The 22,880-nt window shown below is 26.1% G+C and overlaps 3 protein-coding genes across 7 annotated transcripts in view; 2 read left to right on the top strand and 1 right to left on the bottom strand.

Moving 5' to 3' along the window:
• LOC112592852 (FERM, ARHGEF and pleckstrin domain-containing protein 2-like) overlaps window positions 1-22,421 on the top strand; it is a 47,469-nt gene extending 25,048 nt beyond the window's left edge. The window contains exons 2-24 of one of the 5 annotated variants that reach the window (XM_025337022.1): window positions 4,880-4,904; window positions 5,026-5,240; window positions 5,306-5,407; window positions 5,476-5,698; window positions 5,772-5,895; window positions 5,955-6,042; window positions 6,101-6,256; window positions 6,347-6,507; window positions 6,571-6,645; window positions 7,457-7,545; window positions 8,423-8,599; window positions 14,601-14,754; window positions 14,821-14,911; window positions 15,031-15,117; window positions 15,188-15,379; window positions 15,455-15,641; window positions 15,697-15,806; window positions 15,874-16,017; window positions 18,827-18,966; window positions 19,120-19,256; window positions 20,372-20,538; window positions 20,724-20,983; window positions 22,255-22,351. In XM_025337022.1, coding sequence (XP_025192807.1) covers window positions 5,046-5,240; window positions 5,306-5,407; window positions 5,476-5,698; window positions 5,772-5,895; window positions 5,955-6,042; window positions 6,101-6,256; window positions 6,347-6,507; window positions 6,571-6,645; window positions 7,457-7,545; window positions 8,423-8,599; window positions 14,601-14,754; window positions 14,821-14,911; window positions 15,031-15,117; window positions 15,188-15,379; window positions 15,455-15,641; window positions 15,697-15,806; window positions 15,874-16,017; window positions 18,827-18,966; window positions 19,120-19,256; window positions 20,372-20,538; window positions 20,724-20,983; window positions 22,255-22,351 — 3,156 coding nt within the window. In that variant the 5' untranslated portion in view covers window positions 4,880-4,904; window positions 5,026-5,045. Of the gene's footprint in view, window positions 1-4,879; window positions 5,241-5,305; window positions 5,408-5,475; window positions 5,699-5,771; window positions 5,896-5,954; window positions 6,043-6,100; window positions 6,257-6,346; window positions 6,508-6,570; window positions 6,646-7,456; window positions 7,546-8,422; window positions 8,600-14,600; window positions 14,755-14,820; window positions 14,912-15,030; window positions 15,118-15,187; window positions 15,380-15,454; window positions 15,642-15,696; window positions 15,807-15,873; window positions 16,018-16,062; window positions 16,161-18,826; window positions 18,967-19,119; window positions 19,257-20,371; window positions 20,539-20,723; window positions 20,984-22,254 lie in introns of those variants that run through there. The other 4 variants (XM_025337013.1, XM_025337004.1, XM_025337036.1 and 1 more) reach the window with 4 other exon arrangements.
• Window positions 1,482-1,997, bottom strand: LOC112598727 (KRAB-A domain-containing protein 2-like). Its single transcript, XM_025345305.1, has 2 exons — window positions 1,940-1,997; window positions 1,482-1,807 (listed from the first exon to the last, which is right to left on the bottom strand). Exons 1-2 carry the CDS (start codon window positions 1,995-1,997, stop codon window positions 1,482-1,484), a joined length of 384 nt encoding a protein of 127 aa, XP_025201090.1.
• On the top strand, window positions 8,606-12,725 carry LOC112592847. Its single transcript, XM_025336991.1, has one exon. It carries the CDS (start codon window positions 8,632-8,634, stop codon window positions 12,490-12,492), a length of 3,861 nt encoding a protein of 1,286 aa, XP_025192776.1. The 5' UTR covers window positions 8,606-8,631; the 3' UTR covers window positions 12,493-12,725.
• Window positions 22,422-22,880: the final 459 nt, after the last annotated feature.

Genomic DNA, 22,880 nt, shown 5'->3' with positions numbered 1-22,880 from the left:
GTTGAAATTCGTCCGGATTATCAAAGGTCTACTGTATTTGTATTTTAAAAAGTAGAAAACTGAGACTTCAACTTGAGTTATTAATTTCTGTTTGATTAAAATTTTCAAAGTATTTAATCTAAATTTAAATTATTTACTTTTAGGCATTTATAATTTTCGTGTTTTTTAAAGTGTTGATAAAAAAATTAGGCTTGATAAAAAATCTTAAACATTTAATGCAATATCTCATAATTTTTTTCTTGTTCAATTTATTTTATATACATTTGAAATTAAAATATTGACGAAATTGGTTACTTAAATGTAGAATAACAATTTATTAATTACTTGTGCCTATTCAAAATTACTATTCTTGGAGAATTAAAGCTTTTATGCATTAATATACCGTTCTATATTATGTTGGTATTTATTCAAAGGTTAAAAACATAAATATATATGTTTTGAACTAGGGACCTTAGATTTATTTATTTTTAAATACGGGAAATTTTAAATCATGCTTAGGTATACTGTAATTTATATTGGTGTTAATTTTGGGAAAGGGCGAGAGGACTTATGTTAGCAATTTAAATATTACAAAATTAAGTAGGTATGTGATGTTTGTTACACAAATTCTTTGTAAACATTTGGTAGCTAAAATTACATATTTTTACTTTAACATTTCATTTTCCTCACAGCTACTAAATATACTATAAAATATAGTTAAACACAATCATAATCAAGTAATAATTATTAATTATTATTTGATTTGGATATTATGGTTTATCAGTAATTTGAAATTTAAAAACTTAATAAATTAAATTAAATGATATAAAAAAATTTAATTTTTAAAATATGTTACATATAAGATGGATTATCCAAAATACGGGATAAAGGTATTATTTTTAAATTAGTGTCGGGACACCGAGACACTTCTTTCAAAATGAGACAATTCCATAAATACGAGACGTATGGGTCGTATGGGATCCCTATTTTAAAAATATTTAATGATATAATAATAAGAAATTGTTAACAAAAATTAATTTTAATTACCATATTGATATAACTTATAGTTTGATTAATTATCTAGGTACTGTATGATATCAATATAGATATATATTACAATTTATTTAGGATATAGGCGATATAGCAGTCTATATCCTAAGTAAATTGTACTGACCTGACCATCTCTGTTCAGAATTTTTTTGTAAGAAAAATTTTATCATTATTCAGTTCTAATTAAACACATTTATTGGAGTGACTTATTCAATAACGAATAAAGTAGGTACACTCGATACCTAATTTACTATATATAGCAGTTACTTACTTGCTTAATTTTTTAAAATTATGTCAATGTTAACAATTTTTATTTATTTTTAATACAAATAATCTAATAGTAATATGTTAAAATAAAATTATTTTTTTTTAATTTTTTTTTGAACACTTTTTGATAGATGTCAACGGTGACGTGGTTTTCGGTTCATTTTTTTTTTAATTTTGACGCAACTTTAAATATCTTCTTTGTAGACTTCTTCTAAGTCTTCTTCCGTTACCAATTTTTGTAAAATTTCTATTGGTAAACTGGATGTTGCTAATCCAACTTTTGGATCATTCCCAAATAAAGCCTTATACGGTGACCTACCAATCACACGATGATGAGAACTATTTTTTTGAAATTGAACAAATTGTAGTCCAATTGACCATTTCTTTGTTTTATTATCTTTCATCCAAGCTCTTAACATATTTTCTATGTCCTGGTTGCTTCTCTCAATACTTCTCTGGCTCTGCGGGTGTCTAGGTCGACCGTGAACAATAACGCAATCTGGCCAAAGTTCTTTCAATTCAATTCAAATAGAATTAACAAATTCCCTACCGTTATCGCTCTGCAGTATATTTGGTGCGCCAAACGTAAGAAAAATCGATCAGAAAAATGACCTTAACCGTATAGGAACTGAACATGGTGTACTAAAAGTTTGGTATGGTTCTGGAAATATACAATCAGCCACATCAAACTTCATTGACATCGAGCAAGTGAATAAGACAAAAGAAATGTCATTAAGAGAAATTGTCTCTTCTTTAACTGGAGGTCAAGGTTTTTTTAGTTGTTATTGTAAAGGCAAATGTCAAACTAAAAAATGTGCTTGTTTTAAAGATAATTTAAAATATAATTCTCGTTGTCATAATTCACAAGCATGTCTAAATAAATAATAGTTTGTATTAAAGTATTATAATATTATAATATTTGTAAAACATTTACTTAAAACTAATAATTTAATTAAACTTTTAGGAATAAAATATATAATATTTAAAAATAAATTTTTTTTTAAGTTTTGCTATATGGACATCCAAATGACGGAACAAGTTCCGTTGACGATAGTTTAGGTATCCATTTCACGAAATATTATCCATATTGTGTAATTACGTGAAGTGGAGAAACCGCGGTTTCATTTCGCGAAATGGATGTAAACGTTGTCCATTTCGTGAAACGTACAATAACGCGATATGGATGGGAGTATGCGACATATAGATATATTAGATACCGAACACTTGCCATTTTTACGTTAAAAATATAATAATATAAACTGTAATATTCACCACTAAAATAATGTTTCTACTTTTAAAAATTTCGAGGAAGGGAGAAAGGGGGGTTTAATGACCTACTGTTTTCGATTTTGACAAATTAAATATTGTATTTTTTCTTAAAATTTGTGAATAGTTTACTTAAAATATTGTTAGTGTGAAAAGTTCAATAGTTAAAAATGGTAGGTAATCATGTTGTATTTTGAGTTTAGTTTATTGTTATGTAACTATTTTTTTGTTAAAAATTAGAACAAAATATACCTATTTTAAAGAGCAAAGATCAAAAATATGTGTACAATTACTTATATTAATTATATTATTTGTTTTTTATTAATTTTATCTTAAAGCAGATTAAAGTTTATTAATGATTAAGATAAAACTAATGGTAAATTTTATTTATAAATCTTATCTTAAATAATACGAAATTTCGTTTTTAATATTTTACGTCATTTTTAATTACTGTTATAATGAGAATTACACAGATAAGATGATTCGCGTATATGATATATCATATATACATGAACATTAGATAATCCTCTATCATCATTTTCTCTAGAAAATAAATTTACCTTTCGTAGGACCGACACAAGGTTATTATAATGTATTAACATTAAGGTTTATAATAGGAACTTAAAATTTAAATTATAACCCGTGATGTAGGCATATGCAGTTGAGTTAATTTTTCTGTTTTAAATTTAGGTACATGTAGTAAATAAAATAAATACGCACTTATATTTAAATTTGTAATAACTTATATTTTGTACTTAAGAATGTGTCTTGTAAGAAATAATATTAATAACAATTTTTTTATTTTGGATAATAAAGAAAGTAATGTTTTATTAATTATAATATTGTCCCTGTAAATTAACGGTAAATAACAAAATACCTAAGTGATTGAGTCTCTGTATATTTAATGGTAGTTCAATTATTGTTCATTTGTTTCTTCACTGCCTAAACCTACATAATAAGAGATATTGTGGTATTTATATAAGTATTATTCCATGTGTTGATTTGTACATATTTAAATAAATCTAATTGTCGGATTATTTATGAATATTATATGTTATGTATTATTAGCAACATTTTGAATCCTGTCATTGTAAAACAATTAACCATGAATACATTTTTTTTTTAGTATAATAAAAATTATTTGTCATTTAGATAAAAATACTATTTAAATATTTAGTAGTCAAACTAATAAACTACGATTAGATAAAATAAAAATATAATGTCTTGGTTTCCTTGAGATTTTCTTATATTTACAGTTATCTTAAATATCCATGTACTATCAATAAAACGTGAGGTTGCTTAAAAGGCCTTGTACATTCATTGTGTACTTTTTAAATTCTGAGCAAAACGATGAATATATTGATTTAAAATGTGTTTCTTTTGTGCGTGTACGTGTACATAATAAAAAAAATCAATGAAATGTTTTGATTTTCAAAAATGGGGGTGATTCTTGGTAACAAATTGGATCTAGTTTGTATTTTAGAAAGGCCAAAATAAAAAGTACTGAGAACTTTAAAATTTATCAACTTATTGTAATATGAATGACTGTAATATCTTTATTAAAAAACATATCACAAATTGTATTTAGTGATATAAGCTGACAGACTCCTAAAAATCGTTTTTCATATACAGTGATATATATATATATAATTGAATTCAAATTTAACATACTCATAATAGTGATTTACTCGACACCTTATGTACAGCAGAACGGTAGGTACTTGTTTATTTTTTTTTAGACGAGTTCTTCATGCATATAAAACAAATAAAGTACAAAACTGTAACCAACGAGTTTCATGTAGTTTAATTAAATTTATTTAAATTCTTTATCATATATAATCGTCTTTTAGTAGTCATTCGAAGATAATTGATGCAAAGCGATTTTTCTTTTACATACATTGATGTTTATTTATGAAATTAAATTGAAGACACATTAATTTAAACAATTTAGCATCGCTATACAAACCATTGAATAGTGAAACAGTTTTGTATGCAAGAGACCTTTTTTATTTAATATGTTCAACTGAATTAGGTGGCGTCTAATCGTTTAAGGTCACAACACTTCGTCATACACTCGTGTATCCACAGTCGTTTTTATTTGTACCGGCTAAAATAAATAGAATTACTATACGAGTCATTTGTCACTACTATCTCTTCGTTTCTTTTAAAAGATTAAAAATAGATCTGTAAAAACTATGATTGCTTCCTTCCCAACAAAGTATTAGATTTTATATCTGTTTGGCATTACTAAAAATACTAAACTTAATTTTATTTTACAATATAAGTTTAAATTTTAATCTAATGTTTTTGATTTCAGATGGAATATCACTGGTGTTATCGAGGTAGAACAGATTCTATCAATTATGCAGAATCAATCAATGCTGTTGATAGAAAAACATGATTTGAACCACTTTAATGTTTTATGTTTCGTGAATTTTTCGGTTTTTGTTACTTTTAAATTAGTTTTAGAATAAGTATAGAAAATGTCTCCAGTGGAAAAAGACCAATCGCTTACCCCAAGCTCTCTGGGAAGTTCTCTGAACAAAATACCCCATTCACAATCCACTCCCGGTGTAGCTGGATCTAAAACGCCTCCAACGACACCCAGAAGGGGGGGAAAAATGCTCAACGTCCGTGTCCAAATGTTGGATGATTCAGTTACGCTCTTTCAAGTGCAGGTTTGAAATTAAACATTTTTTAGTTTTTAAGGAAAATGTAATTATTTATTTAATATCATTTTTAGACAAAAGCTGACGGATCTGTGTTATTCGAACAAGTATGTAAACAACTAAACTTGTTAGAAGCCGATTATTTTGGTCTTGAATATCAAGAAGGTTCTACAAAGGTAAGTTGTATTTAAAATAAATTATTCTTCTGGTGATCTTTGTTTAATACTTTTTATTGTATTTTCAGCATTGGTTAGACTTAGAAAAGCCATTAAACAAACAGATAGGACTGTCACTTGTAGAACCATTAATGAGGTTTTGTGTTAAGTTCTATACACCTGATCCTGCTCAATTGGAAGAGGAATATACCAGGTATCTGTTTTGTTTACAAGTTAAACGAGATTTATCACATGGGCATATGCAATGTAATGATAATACTGCTGCTTTAATGGCTTCTTATATTGTACAAGGTAAATTTTGTTATAAAATTTTTTTTTATTTTTTTTTTTAAATTCACAACTAATTGTAAATAAAATATTTTAGCTGAATGTGGTGATTATTCTGCGGATGATTATCCAGATCATACCTATTTATCATCACATAAATTTGTCCCTCACCAAGACAGAGAAATGGAAATAAGAATAATGGAGAGTCATAAAAGACATATGTAAGTTTTTTCTAAAATATATTTGTTGTTTAAATAATATTTTTAAACTTAATTTATAGAGGACAATCACCAGCAGAAGCAGATTTAAATTTATTAGAGACAGCACGTCGGTGTGAATTGTATGGGATTAAAATGCATCCAGCAAAGGTAAATTGTAAATTGTTAGATTTTTATGAAATATTCTAATTAAAAATTTTTTGTATAGGACCCTGAAGGTGTTCCTTTAAATCTTTCAGTTGCACATTTAGGTGTGTTGGTTTTTCAAAATTTTACAAAAATTAATACATTTTCTTGGGCCAAAATCAGAAAATTAAGCTTTAAGCGTAAAAAATTCCTCATCAAATTACATCCCGAGGGATATGTAAGTTATTTTAAAATTAATTATTGATAAATAAATAAAGTTTTTAATGTTGTAACATTTTAGGAGTAATGAATTTTTAAATGTTAACAGGGTTACTTTAAAGATATTGTGGAATTTATTTTTGAAACTCGTAACGATTGTAAAAGTTTCTGGAAAAAATGTGTAGAAAATCATGGTTTTTTTAGATGTTTCACTGTAAAACGTTTACCACGTCAACGGACTAAAGTTCTAAGCCGAGGATCATCTTTCAGGTAATACTTTTTAATATTTGTGTGTTTTATGTTTAAATTTAAAAACCATATTTTAAATTATAGATATAGCGGTAAAACTCAAAAACAAATGGTGGAATTTGTTAGGGAAAACTTTGTTAAACGTCAAACATTCCAAAGGTAAGTCTATATATAAGTCATAATTCATAAATGACAAATAAAAAAAATCAACTTTAATGAAATTATTCTTATGGACAATAAGTATCAATTATTTTATTTTTAGTAGTAAATATACACAACCATATGAATAGCTTGGTTGTTGTAATTCTTAGCATGCCACAATTTTAGAAGAGAATGATTTTTTGTTTATTTTTTTCACATATTTGTCAATGAAAGTGGCTCCAAAGTTAAAACACATCAGAAACTAAAATATCAACTAAAGATATTTTGTAGTTGTTAATTTTATAACACAATATGGAACTTGATATTTTAATTTGAGCTTATTAGTTATGTTATACATATATAATATAATTTTTAGTTTAGTAAAATAAATATTCACATCTATAAATAATTATATTTTAATTACAACTTCATGTATAAAATTGTAAAAATATAATATATATATATTGTAAATATAATATTAGGTTCTTTTTTTGGTGGCAACGTATTATTTTAAACCAATACTAAGATGAGAGCAATTCTATAGTTCTTTAATATTGTTTATTTTACAGTAGTATTAAAATTAATAATTTGTTGACCAAAAAAAAAGTTATATATATAAAATTATATTCCTATGAGTTGAACATTTTTCCAAACGCATGTTTTTATTACTTACTAATATTTTCTTTTTGGAAAAAATAAAAATAAACTAATTAAAAACGACATCAAATAGTAAGTTTCTGATTGTGTGTTAAAATAATTTAATGGGTTACTTTCATTGGAAAAAAAAAATAGTGTCTCTTTACACCGTTTGCCCTGTTTCTGCCAACAGGTCTCAATCATTTCGGCATACCGGATTGTCGCATTCTACTATATCCAATGTTGGTTCCAGTATTTCAGCACATCCTTTATTGCCCCTCGGTATGTTTTTGCAATTTAATTTTTATCATAATTTATTTATTTTAACTTAAGTTTATAATTCTTATGTTATTGGAGCCACTTCATAATAATAATTTTGTAATTTGTATAGCCAATATTAGTTTTTTATTAAATATACCTTATTTATAAAATAATTATTAAGCATAATATCAAGTATTTTAAGGTTGACATGTTTTTTCATAAAAATAAACATTTTTGAAAATATAGATTATATCTGTTAAAAACTCTATATGCAAATAGTATATTACACTTAATGTATTTATTTGTATTTTCATTATTATATTTTAAATATACATTTTTATTTGATATGAAGGAGGCTATTAATATTTGGTTTAGTTTTATTAAAAGAATTATAATTTACATATAATAAATTTATCGTTAGGTACATACATTTTGATTGGTCAAATAATCTTTTTTATTATTTTGGTGATCGACATAAAATTATATCCATATATCATTTAACACTGCAGTGTTTTTTATAATGTTATATTGCTTTAATTTATTTAGTATTTTCTTAAGTTTTTATTTTAATTACAATTTTCATTGCTTTATACAATTTAAATGAAATAATGGTATTTATACAATATTATACATTTCTACATTCATATATATGTATATATATTACTTGAACACTTTTCTTGACTTCTATTGTCTGCTAGATCTAAGCATGTTTCCATAAACTTTTTAGGTATAGCATGCGTATTGGTTTATTTTATTTTTCTAAAGAAATATCTGTTCAATAAAAATACAAATAAAAAATATTTATATTGTATAAACATATCATATTAAAATATTTAATAACCTACTCTTCATTTTTTCTAAACTTTTTTAATTTTATGTGTAATTTTTTTTTTTTTAGCAAATTCGGAAGCCACGAGCCTAGCGGGTTCTCTGAGTCCGAACGCAGTCCATCGCCAGGTGGTGCCTGGAGAGGTGTCGACTGCTCAAGTTGTACATCCGACGACAGTGATGACGACAACTTCGGACATAACTTCCATCACTTCGTCCCAGCACTCGTACAGCGTCAACGATCCAGGTCAGAAACATTCCGTCGTAAACAACATTATTATGTACCCAAACGTCATTTGCACTAGACCTTGTACTCGTACAAATGTAATCAGGTCAAATTATTATGAAGACGATTATGACACTGATAAATCATATACGTCTTCTAAATATTCTGAAACTTTTTATAAAGATATTAAATGTCAATCTAGTCAGACAGATTTAATTCTTATCGATAAATCTACCCCTTCCATTTATAGTTGGCAACGTAGCTCTAGCTGCAAAGAGTTTAATTCATCTAGGTCTTGTTCTGGAGAAACTCCTCCTGTTGAAAATGATGAAGTAAATTCCTCATTTGATAGAAATAGTTCAGTAGATCATCCTATTACAAAAATTTTCTCAAGTAGTTACCCAGGTACAACTTCTAGTTTATCAACTGAAAGTGGTAGCGATCGTAAACTTGAAATTACTGGTAATGTTAGAATATTGCCAGATATAGATGATATGTACCAAGATGATATTAGTCAAGATTCATATGAGTTATTAGAAAAAGAAGTATTTAATAATACTATTAGTGATGATGAAGATGAAATATTTTATGTTGAAAATGATAATAAAGAAAATACTTTAGCAATTGAAAAACGACTTGGTTATTTAGAGCCCAAATATAGAGATATAGAGTTCAATAAATTTAATGAAATTTGTAAAAAAGAATTAGCTTCCAGAAGTAAAGAACAAATTTTTACTAATAATACAATTCGATTCAATGCTTTTGAAAACAAAGGTGAAACTGGTCATATTCCTGTGGAACGAACAAAAAGTGATTCATATATGAGTGCTCCTAAACATAAATCTCATAGACTATTACATCAAAAATCTATAGACTTGACACCTCTTGATAATTTTGAACCTAGCATTGTTAAACTAGATTTGGATATACCTTATATATTACATAAACGACACACAATTGAGGGTTCACCTAATGAAGAGAGTACAGTGAAATGGTCAACAATTAAGTGTGGTTCAGATCATTATTCTCAAGATTCTGGTTTATCATTATCAACACAATCTACTGGTAATATAAGTGTCGAAGATGACAGTCCGGTTGATTTAGATGCACTTTTATTAAATAAATATCATGATGATGTAGTAACCACATCTAAAAGTTCAGAGCTTATTCAAATGGCCTACAAATCAACTTCATTCAATGAATCTGAAATTAGACCATCTTTTGGTGAAAAAAACAACAAGTTGAAGTCTTGTCATAGTGCCGACAGTGTACCTGTAAATAAAGGTAAGAAAATTTGTTACCAACCTCGTAGTGCAGATAATGGATTAAAAAAAGAAGTGGAAGTTATAAAAATTGATCCTGATGAAATAGAGCCTAAACCTGAAGAAATAATTATTGTGGAATATAGAGGGGGTAAAGGTAAAAAAATAAGAAAGGACTCATTGGGCAGTAAAGATAACAAGAGTTTAGGATCAGCTTCTACATCCATTGCTTCAAGTTCACCTGGAATATCTCCAGAAAAACGTATTACAAATAGCCCAAAAAAAGATAAAAATTTTAAGTCTTCTGTTGTTAAAGTTAAAATTGCTTCTGCTTTATCATCTAATTCTATTCATGTGGTTCCAAATGTTGTGATAAGCGATGATGATAATAATAGAGTGAAAAACAATAAATTAATGGAGTACAACGCTCTTCCTGATATTGTATCTAATTCTGTAAAGTACTCTCATTCAAATGTAACTGTACATAGCGAAATACAAAAAGTTGAAAATAGCTGTGTAAGAAAAGACGAAGAGCAAGTTGTTCCTGTCAGTAACAGTTCTAATGAAATAAAAATAAAATTGAATAATGCATTATCTAGTATGTTAGTTTCACAACAAACTGAAGTACCACAATCAAGGGATGCTGAATCTAAGGCTATTAAAATTAATAAATTCCAATCTTTAGCAACAAAAATAGCTGATTCTAGTGGATTAACTACTTTAAAAAAAGAAAAATTACCTTCCGAATTATTGGGAAAAATATTACCCGATAAAATATCTCAAAATCGAGAAAAATCTCCAATACTTTTTGCTAGGTTAGGTTTATCTGAAGGTTCAGCATTTCCAAATGTATCTGGTCAAAACCAGTCACAAAGGCGAGCAATATCCTTGGATTCACCAGTTGTTTCCTTGCATCAACTTCCTTTAGTTACGTCATTTTCTAGTAAAGATGATACAGTTGATAACGAAAATGAGGTAGAGTTGGAAGAAAAACCAATTAAATGGTGGAACATTAAAGTTGATGAGACTGTTGTAGAATGTCTTACATATTTGATTAATACTGTTGTTAAAGAATCTGACGAATATGATAGTATATCATTGTCACCGAGCGTAACACCAGAAAGAAGACGTTCAAGTACTAGACAAGAACGTTTAGATTCTTTAAAAAAATTAAAAAATTTTGAAATTTGGGATTCTGAAGAATTAAATTTGGCATCAGTTATTGATTATGAACATAAGGATTTTGAAGATGAAACGTTTTTTGTATCTGATAACATTTGTGCTCCTAATGCTGATATAATAAACCAAAATAATAAATCTAATAACAAATGTTCAACTGATGATGATTGGGTGTCTGTCGATGATTCAGGAAGTAGTGAGGAAATACCATTTAAAGAACTTGACTCACAAAGTTCAGATGAAACAAAACGTACAACTCAAAAAACAGGTCAGAGTGTTTCAGAAATTATTGAAGATACAGTAATCGAAGCAGATAACTTTATAGTAGATAAAAATGATCAAAGTGAAAAAGAGCCTGATCCTAATTCAGATGTATTTATAGAAGAAATTGATCATGCTGAATTAATTAATAAATTAGGCTGTATTGAAATACCACCGAAGTTAGAACCTAAACGACATCATAAGCTTTCATTAGAAAGTTCTGGTAGTTCAAGTCTTGATGATCCACCTCATATGGATGATATGAGTGGAAACATTGCTGATGAAGAAGATGTTACGTCTAGTCCTTTACCACCAACTCCAGATGTTACTTATTCTGGTATGTATCTCATAGGATATGGTATATATGGCATGTCACGAACATTGTCTAGAATAAGCGAACAAAGTACATCGGAAAAATCTGAGATTGATGATGAGTTATCAACAAAATATTCTACTCAATCAGCATCATTAGATGATTCAATACTGTCTAGTGATTGTCAGCCAAGTTTATGTTCTGATGCATTGGATAGTTTACCAGATTTACCACCATTACCAGAAGAGTATGCATTTGATATTCCTCCACCAGTTGAACAATGGCCTTCTCCTAAAAGTGAAGACCTTACACCTGTCGAACAAAAACATTTTGATGACGATGAAGATGCAAAAACAATTCATAATGAAGATTTTATTGAAGAAGAATCAGAAGGACCACGTCGAGTACCATCTACTAACAAACCTAGATTATCATTTGGTGATGATACTTCAGCTGGTGTTTCTACATCAGAATTTTCGAGTAATGCTACAATACTTCACCACTATGATAGTGTTTGTCCACCTCCAGAATTCTTGAATAAAGATTCTGATGAATATGATTCCCCATTTACTGAGTCTGATGAATCAAAATTCTACCGGCCACCACTACACATGTTTGAACTACCAAAGACCAGTATGAAAACTAGAAAGAGTCGTATGGCACATGGTCCAGCGTCATTGGATGCATCAGGACCTAAACCAAAAATATTAGCTTCAAGAGCTCGTTGCCATTCATATTTCTCATTAACTCGCAGTCCTCCTAGTGACGCTTCATCATCTTCACTTGAGGCTCAAGAGCCACCTAATGTGCCAAATACAATACCTAGAGCTTCCAAAAGAAGACGTTATACACATACTTTAAAGAGAAAACCTAAAGTGATTCAAATTACTAAAGTATAGATTGAATTTTTCAATATAAGTTAATGTTAGTGATAAATATCCAAACTTCCATTAAATTACAACAAAACAATTTTGAAGCAAATTTTTAATTTATAATGGTATATAGGGTGTAGAATAACAATTATTATTGTGTTTAAGAAAGTTAATGACAACAAAGACATTACTAAATCATTGTTTTAGTGTTCACATGGTATATTAGTAATTTTTCTTTAATATTTATGTTTTTATAGATTCATATATATATATATATTTTCTTTTGTGGTTGTGATAATAATCTAATGTTGTCTTTGGGTTTTGTTTTGTTTTATTTTATAATATTTAAATAATAGTTTTGTTCTGTTAAATTGTAATTATTAATTCTAAGTGAACAACATAATATTATATACAACTAGGTATATAATTTAATTATGAAGACATTTTTGTAAGTTGTAAATGATAGTGAACTGTATTTGGTTGGGTTGCAAATGTGATCGAACTGTGTTTTGGTAACAAATATTAGTTTAAAGTACTTAAAACATACTTAAAAAAATTTATTTAATATTCTATTGGAAATTTAAATTTTATTTGGTGCTCAAATATGTTGTATTTGAAATAATAATTTAAGTTATTTATTTAATCATTAAGTTGATTTCTTATATTCATATAAATGTTTCATCTTGATTGAGTTATGTAAAATTTAACAGTGAAAAATTGAAAACAGAATGTACCACTTTATCAGTAATATTACATTATTATTTTGTTAACCATTTGTTTGACCATTATATTACAAATGATGACATACTAAAAATACAAATATTTATAAATAATTATTTTAATATTATAATAGACTGATATTGAATATTATGATGACAAATTACTTATTAGAATTTATTTCCAATGTAAATAATGTAAAAGAAAATTAAAAACATCGCAAGATTAATAAGTTATTATACTAAATTTTAAAAGAGAAATAAATTAATTCAAAATATTAACTCTGCCTTTGGGATCCCAAATTTGGTAAAAATAATTATGATGCATTCTTTTAATTTTCATATTCAAAATTTAAATACTAATTCTTTAAGATTATATCAAATAAAAAATGGTCTTCCTTTAATATACAATATTTATTAAACATAGTTTCAAAAAAGCAAATTTGCTTTAGAATATTGTCTTCAAAATTCAGTATTTATTAATTATCTTTTATTCTGTTGACTATACATTTGATGTTATACATAATTCTCTGTATTATTTGTAGTTATTTAATTTTGTTTAATTACATCTGACTAATAATTGTTAAAAGATTCTATATTTTGTCGTGGTTGTTTTGTTTTGTTTTCTATTCTTTGTTTCTTTTTTATACACAATTTTACACGTATATAATATAATATATATTGATAGATTTCAAAAACATTTTCACATTACGTAAATGTGAACTGCATTTCAGTAATATATACCTTGTTATTATTTTTTTTTTGACTAATCAATTAGGTACTTAGATATATTTTTTTTTGTAAATTTTTTATAAATAATTTATTATAATTATTATACTTAGGTACTGTTTTACTATGTACATAAATGATTATAAAAAATAAAATAATTAATAAAAAGTCAATAAATTAAAAAAAAAGAAAATATGATTTAATAATTTTTAATAATTTCCATATTTTATATTTTTTTATTGAATGTTACTTTAAATCATTCGTGTTATGCATATCCGGTTTTACCCAATGGAGTTAAGTGAGTTTTGAATACATATAAATAGTTGTACATTTTATGTTGAACCCTATTTTTATATATTAACATTTATTTATATATCATAAAGTTGCTTTTCATTTATTATTATTATTATTTTTATTTATTTTTTGTTTTTCCGTGTACTTAATTATTATTTTGCAACACACAAATAAATACACATTTAAGTATATATTTGTACTTTGGTTAAATTATCATTATCACATATTTTTATTTGCTGTCACAAACCTATCCCTATTTTAATTTTATCAAATTGCACACATACATGGTTATAAAAGTATTATATATATATATTTTTATTTCTTAACTTGTGAATTGTACTTTGCATGATATATTTTGTATAAAATACTATTATTAACAAAGTTTTTTAATTTAAGGTGACACTCCTGAAGAAGTAGATTCACCTTTTAAGAAAATCAATGGATCAACATTGTGTTTGTCTTCCATGTCTGTTAAAGAAAATGGTTTAAAGGCATTGACATCATCCACCCCGAAAAACAATGTAATCAATGGATCATTAGGAAATATAAGGTAACATAATATGCAGATTTCTTTTTTTTACTAAACAAACAATGTTTAATACCTTTATTTTTTCAGCAATGATCATTATAACAATATTAGTACAATAAATACTGCTAAAGACAAAACTTTATTGAAAAATGTTGAAACTATTGATACAAAACGAAAAGTAAGTATTATTATACATTAATATAGTATAAATATTTAATATAAAATAAAATTATATTGTGTAATGTACTAATTTTGTTTTTTCTTCCTTTATAAAATTTAAATGTATTTTAATTTTAGAGACCAACTGATCGAGCATATTTTATTACTAAAGAATTATTGATGACAGAGCGGACCTATAGAAAAGACTTAGAAGTCATTAATTTTGTAAGAAAAATAATATTCATGATATTAAAAAAATATTTTTGTAATTAGACTATTCATATTTAATTATTAGTGGTTGCGTGATGTAATGAGCAAAGAAGATGATGAAATGGGACAGATAGAATCTGTAAACATGCTTTTAAATTTAATTGATCCAATTTATGATGCTCATTCTATGTTTTTGAAAGATGTGGAAATGAGATTAAATAACTGGGATCCTCCTTGTATAGCCGATATTTTATTACGCCATTTTAATAATTTGGAGGTATGTTTAATAATTTATGAAAGTAGTTTTGTTTATTAAAATAAAATTAATGTATGTTTATTTTATTATTTTTAGTTGTATGATAATTATTTAGATGAGCATTTAAATGTCTTAGAAAAAATTGATCATACATATCGTACTAACAAAAAATTTGAAGCATTTTATAAAGATTTTGAAGTAGAAAAAGTGTGCTACTTGCCATTGTCTTCATTTGTATTAAAACCACTTCAAAGATTACTCCATTATTCTCATTTATTAGAAAGTATGTAATTTCAATAAAATTGTATTCAGAATTAACTTACATCTATATTTTTTAGAGTTAATAAGACATTATGGTTCTTCTCATATTGATTACAATAACTGTTTGGAAGCAAGGGTAAAACTATTGAAAGTTACAAAGAGATTACCTAGTGCACTTCGTAGATCGGTAATTAACTATTACCTATTATTCTATTTTATAACTTTTATAATTTGTTTTATTTTTGATGTCGTAGGAGAACTTTGTTCAGCTCTGCGAGTTGGAGAGAGATATGGTTGGCATTGACACTCTTCATGTTACTGGCCGAGAGTTTGTACGGCAAGGGTGTCTAACCAAATTTTCACAGAGAAAAGGTTACCAACAGCGCATGTTTTTTCTGGCAAGTTGAAGCATGTTTTAATATTATCTTATTTGTTTATTTTAGCAGCCCTATCTGTGCGGCACGCTATCCATACATAATATTCAAATTATGGAAGGCCAGCAATCTTAAAACAAAATCAAAATATATTGTAATGTTGTTTCAACAATATAATATTTATATAATTTTAAATTAATTTCCATTGTTTAAATTGTAATTTTAACACCCTGTTTTTATAAAATGTCTTGAGTGAAAAGCAAAAGTTACAAATTATATGAGATTTTATAAATAAAACTTAATTTGTGTTGTTAAAATTAAAAAAAAAAAAAAAAAAAAAAAAAAACTATAACAAGTTTTATTGGGCGTTAACTATCATTATTAAAGTGTTAGTAACTATTGAATATTCTAAGAATAAACAATTTTAATATTCTTTATTACGTGTGCTGGATTGGAAGTTGTAATGTATGTATATGCTTGAAAATGCTGAAAATTATAAGTATGAGTTATTTATTTTTATTCTCTGTAAAAATGTCGAGTTAAAAATATCTTAAGAGAAAGAGAACATCATACCTATATATGTTATCTTTGTTTTAACGCCTACTATACCGAAATATTTGTTCAATAGTTTCAATTTTGTGAGCTTAGCTTAAATATAAAAGTAAAATGACCAATCATTAAAATTAAATTATCTGTATTATCGTTATTTTTTACAAAACTTAAGTGAACTATGAGCATTTTTAAATATTCATGTTTTACACACTCATAATTTACTTAAACATTAAAATACTATAAAAAAATCGATAAGAGAATACAGATAATGTTCTTAACTTTAAGTTAATAGGCCATTTCACTTTAATATTTAAGCTAAGCACACAAAATTAAAACTGCCGAACATATGTTTTAATATGATATGTATTAGTATAATAGAGACTACACATACAGGTACAATATCCTCTTAATCGCTTTGTTTGTTTAATTAATTATCTGATTTTTTTTATTGGATAATTCTTAGACATTTCCAATGTTTTTTTTTTTTACTTTGTACTAGAATTTCATTATTATTTTGTGATAAAAATATATGGATATTTCAAAATATTTATTTATATTTAACTTTAATTCAACCATGCAGAATTTAAAAATACCAAATTTTATTTTTTAAATTATGTTTGGAGCAGTGCTTTATAGTTTATGATAAGAGTGAATGATAGAATTTTAAATAGACATTAAAAAAAAAATATAATGTGTATTCCTTTTATATTGAGATTTTTTGCATGCATTTAAATATTTCTTCAGCTAACACAACAAATATGAGCTATTCGATATTATTATTTGAATACTTAGAATTTTATTTATGTTTTTATTAAAATTAGTATACTACTTCAATAAAATATTTAAAAGGCTTACAAATATTTACAACGAATAATAGATCGCTAAACAGGAAAGTTTGAGGGCTTAAATGTAAGAATTGATTTTATTAAGTAGAATATATGTTTATTTGCTAATATATAAATATATATATATATGCTTATCATATAAAAGTATTAAATTGACATTTTTATATAGAAATGTTACTGTTCTTTACAAAAACTTTGTAATTTAAATTTGGTGGCAATAAAATATAGTAAATATTCTTATTTTTATTAAAAACATAAAACTTATGAAATTAAAATAATTTCTAAATAAAACCTTATGGATTTAAAAAGTTTCTTAAAACTTATTAGAACTGTAAAATATTTTTGATATGATTTATGTTTTTACAATTTTGGTCATAATTGGTAAAAGCTAATTGTGATCAATTTTTTTATAATATTCATTAGTTTTAAATTATTGCATTGATTAGGTAGATATTGTTCAATAATGCAATAACATTTCTCATAAATATTTGTTAAAAAAAAAAAAAATAATAATATTTGTAATAACTTTTTTCCATTTTTAATTACTTGTCATAAACATTTTACTAATAATTGGTATAATTCAAAATTTATTTTTCTCATTTTTAAAGTTATATATTGATTTATATAACAAAAGTGCTTAAAAAATGAGAGTAAATTAATGAATCGATGAGTATTCTAAGTGGTCTTCTACCTTTTTGGACTCACGACCCAATTTTTTAGGCCTGCATTTTTCGTGACCCACGTAAACTTTGTAAAAAATAAAAAAGCTACAATTGCTTAATGCTTTGTAGTAGTACTATTATAATTGAATAAATAAAAATATTTTAGTTGGTAGAATATTTAATAATTATGAATTGAAAATGTATAGAATCATACGAAAAAATATAATAAACTAAAATGCGATACAAAAAATTTAATGTGATGTTTGTCCTCGAGTATTTTAACGTAATAAATTCCACCTTAGTTCAATTTGACTAAGTGCAATCCGGAAATCATCTTCAGTTTCAAGTCTATTTCGTTTTGATATTTATTTTGTTTTTTAAACTTGATTTTTATTTTAAAATGAAGACTAATCGGGACTCAATTTTAAAACTTACGTGACCCAAAAATTGGTCGCGACCTACCGGTTGAAGATCACTGTTCTAAGGTATAATATTTTCTTGATTTGCAAAATACAATTATTTTTGCATATTATGTTATTGTGTTAAGACAAAAATATTTTTTATTGTTCCACGTATTTAACCAAAGTTTGATTTCTCAAGGTAAAACGAGTATTTTCATATTTATTTAAAATTGAATGTGCTACAATGATCACTCCCATTCTATTAATTGATACTGCCGCACAGTCTCAATCAAGCTTTTATTTAACTTATAGCTTTAATGAAATATGTGTTCAGCTTAACATTAGTGTTGCGCTTTTGTGCATGCCAATATAGATGTCTGATATGTTGCTATACACGGCAAGGGTTGGCCACATGTTTCGCGTCCATGGCCAGATTCCCCTCAACGACCTCTTTGTTGAAGAACGAACTGACAACCCGACACAATATTCTTTTTCAATCTATTCAAATAACAGGTATGAGGAAATTATTGCGAAAATTAGTCATCAACTACGTTTTACTTTAAATAAAATATATAATACATAATTGTATATTTGTATGTGCATTTGGCTTGATTATGGTCATCAAACAATTGATTCAATATTAATTAAATATTATTTTTTTTCCAGGGTAATCACAATTGCGGCGAACAGTCAGGAGGAAAAAGATAAATGGGTGGAAGACATCGCAGAAAGTGTTCAAGCATATAAAGGAGAACGAACAAATATAGAGCCACCAAATATTTATTTGAGTTTAAAATCATGTAGTAAGATATTCATACATCTCAGTTATATATTATAATATTATTATTAATTGGGCCTATTAAAATATCGTGTATTTTCTAAACCTTTGGGTATTTAAATGAAAAAAAAATTTCAAAATTAAAATAGGTTTAAATTCTGAGTGAAATGAAAAATATGTTGATTAAACAATGATGTTTTTTTTCTTATTTTACGCCAGAAGATACTTTTTACAGTGGAAAAAATGTTTTAATTTTCAACTTTAATATCCTTTCTGACAGGAAATTTATTCTTTTTAGTTTTTGTGAAGAGAGGGGGAGGGTTTAAAAGTAAAAAAAAAAAGTTAAGAAAAATATGAATTTTACTTTAAACCAGTTTGCTTATACTTAGTATTTGCGACTGCTACCTCGTAAAGTTAAATATTTATAAAATGTTCAATTTATATAGCTTAGGCTTGAAACTTTTATGTTCTTCATAAGTACTTTATATTTGGGCAAAATTAAATATTTAAATAAAGAAAAACTATTTGTTATTTTGTTGTAATTCAAAAATATTTTTCGTGGAGGTTTTAATTTTGAAGTTTACGTATATTATAATATTCTATGCTCACATTGGTATTTTCTAAACATTTAGAAAATTTTTAAGCTATTGTTTATACATATACCATGAACATATTCAATATTAATATTATAATAAATATAATTTTTCGAGAAAAAAAATTTAACTTTCTGTGTTTAACGTAAACAAATATATTTAATAGTACCTATACTAGTATATAGGCTAAAGACAGTCTTCACTTAGAATAGTTTTCCTTATGCAATAATGTATTATTGAATTCAAATTCAACATTCATATCTATATTACAGTGACTTACTCAATGACGAGCTTCTATTGATACCTATACTGTGCAGTTGATTGGCTCCTATTTTTCCTTTCACTCTTTTATAAAAATTGAAAAATGTTGAAAAATAATTTTAAAGTATCAGCAGTGTTGAATTTTTATGTTTGATAAATATTATTGCCCCATTATTTATTTCTCAACAAAAAGAGGAATATTTTAAAATAAAATGATCATTTCTTCAAATGCTTCCCCGTTACATCATTAACGCATTTTAATTTCCAATTTTATTATTATGCTTAGGTTCTTCAGACGATATGATGAGCAACAACGGTGACTGCAACGGCGTGCTATCCGAAATTAACGGTGGCAAAGCGCCGGGCGCTGTGCAAAGGAATAACACGACCGTTCACGTTTGCTGGCATCGAAACACGAGCATTGGCATGGCCGACCATCTCAGAGCCATCGAGGTTAGTTCCGACTACTAATATTATTGTTCTTAACGTTATATTTTTTTTTCAAATTGTTTTTAATTTAACATAAACCTTATTTTATAACCTTTTCGAACAAAAAATACTTCTTCTTATCAAACAAAAATTCACAAATAATCCTTAAATATTCTAAACTTAAAAACACAATGGTACTTGTCTTTCAGAATCAATTAAGCGGCTTTTTGTTGCGCAAATTCAAAAACAGCAATGGCTGGCAAAAGCTGTGGGTTGTATTCACAAATTTCTGTCTGTTCTTCTACAAGTCGTTTCAAGATGACTTGCCATTAGCTAGTTTGCCTCTGCTCGGTTACAGCGTTTCAAAACCTAATGAGGATGATTCCATTGAAAAAGACTTCGTTTTCAAGTTGCAGTTCAAGAATCATGTTTACTTTTTCAGAGCCGAAAGTGAATACACATTTGGCAGGTGAGTAAAATACATACAATTATTGTTATTATTATTATTGGAAATGTGATTTTTTTTTCATTTTCGTTGATATTATTGAATTAAATATTTAAACATCGATTTAAAAACAATTTTGTTGTATGAAATAATAATGTATTATACATATTATATAGTGTACCAGTGTAGGATCAGAATTATTATTCTAATGAATAAATGAACAATATTATCCAAAGTATCAAAAAAAATTTAATTTTATATTATCAATAATTAAACTTAATATTAATTTTATTGATACATTGTAATAATACTTATTAAAACGTTGTTGATAAGATATTTACGTAATATAGATAGTTAATATTGTATTCGATTATATTTAAATAATAAAAAATATAACTAACATTTGACAAATGTTTCAACATAGCTACAGAATAACTAGTTTTTAGTGCTAGGGTTATATAAAATGGACGTCTACAATACAATTATTACTTTTTATTATGTAAATTGTACATATTAATATATACCCATAATCATATAGGTATTATCTATATTGTTGGGAGATCTATTCAATTTTCGATTTCTGTCCACTATACCAGCTTTAACACCACTGTTAAGCCATCTATGTTCGTTATTATTTGAGTGAAAAAAAAAGTCTCAACGCAAGACATTACATGATGTTAGCACAATAAAAATGTGTGTAACGTGATCATTGTTGTGTGTTATAATGCTTATGTTTCCATTGATGTATGGCGATTGTATTCTACGATTTTTTTTTATCATCTGTTATACGTGTAGCTCGAATGAATTTTATTTGTTAAAATGTTTTAGTTTAATTGATCAATGAGGTAAAATGTTAATCTGTTCAATTAGATACAAATGTTAGTGTTGAGTTTCGATAATACCGGGGTTGGTTTTCTCGTAGGTTAATTGACGAGTCACTTTTGTGTATAGCCTGTACCTAATATGAAAACTTCGTCTGATGATTCGTGGCCATTTGATTGAAAATTGATTTGCCTACTTAATGATTTCTGTTGTTTGGGTAAAACATTGCGGTTTTTGCCATAATTGTATTATGATTGCATGTGCAATTATCTACTCATACTTTCTATATTGTTATTAATAATTGAAAATTGTTTATTTTTATGTTGGTGAACTTTCGACGTTTTAAATTACTTATGACATAGGTGTAGTCTAGTGTAGTTTTCTTCGTCGTAATATTATGTGTTTATGAATATTGAATTATTGTCGACTAAAGTAGTAAAATATCTAAATAACTATTTTTTTGTCTGTTTCAGATGGATGGACGTAATCAGTAGTGCTACACAAAATTCTGGTCGCATGAGATTGTTTAGCCGCAAAGATAGTGAAAATAATTACTCGGACAATATATAGTCAACAATGCATATAATCTTACAATCAAAACGTGTTTATTATTACTTTTTTTATTTAGATAAATATCTAACACGACACGTAATGTTAAGAATTCTAAAGTTATTTATATATATAATAATTGTTGTCATAAAATTAAACCAGGATTTTACTCAACTTTTCAACTTTTGTCGCATAACTAATCCATCCTCCCCATTCCCCCCATTATTATAATTATTACTATTATTTTTACTATACTTTTATTTTATTTTCGACATGTTCATTCGCCCATGATTATAATCATATTTTTAAAAATTTAATCATTTTGTATGACAATCATTTTTATTCTGCGCTATTTATTTATTATTGTACTATCAATGTAATATGTTATACGGAGATAATTGAACACCAAATTATTGTTTAAATTATACGAGTTAAAAAAATAAATAATTAACTAAACATAACAATAATACAATAATAATAATCATTATTATTATGTGAAAAAATTTGTTCTTTTATACTTGTTGAATAAAATTATTTTTATTACTATTAT

This window comes from Melanaphis sacchari, unplaced genomic scaffold (assembly GCF_002803265.2).
Source record: "Melanaphis sacchari strain LSU unplaced genomic scaffold, SCAv2.0 Contig0_pilon_pilon, whole genome shotgun sequence".
Classification (NCBI taxonomy): domain Eukaryota; kingdom Metazoa; phylum Arthropoda; class Insecta; order Hemiptera; family Aphididae; genus Melanaphis; species Melanaphis sacchari.
This window is presented reverse-complemented; position numbering and strand designations above follow the sequence as displayed.

Excerpts from the sequence above, each read along its gene's own strand:
- LOC112598727 (XM_025345305.1), bottom strand. The coding sequence starts at position 1,997 with ATGTCAATGAAGTTTGATGTGGCTGATTGTATATTTCCAGAACCATAC. Across the intron at positions 1,808-1,939 it reads AGAACCATACCAAACTTTTA|AACTTTGGCCAGATTGCGTT; the intron begins GTACACCATGTT and ends TTGAATTGAAAG.
- LOC112592847 (XM_025336991.1), top strand. The coding sequence starts at position 8,632 with ATGTACCCAAACGTCATTTGCACTAGACCTTGTACTCGTACAAATGTA.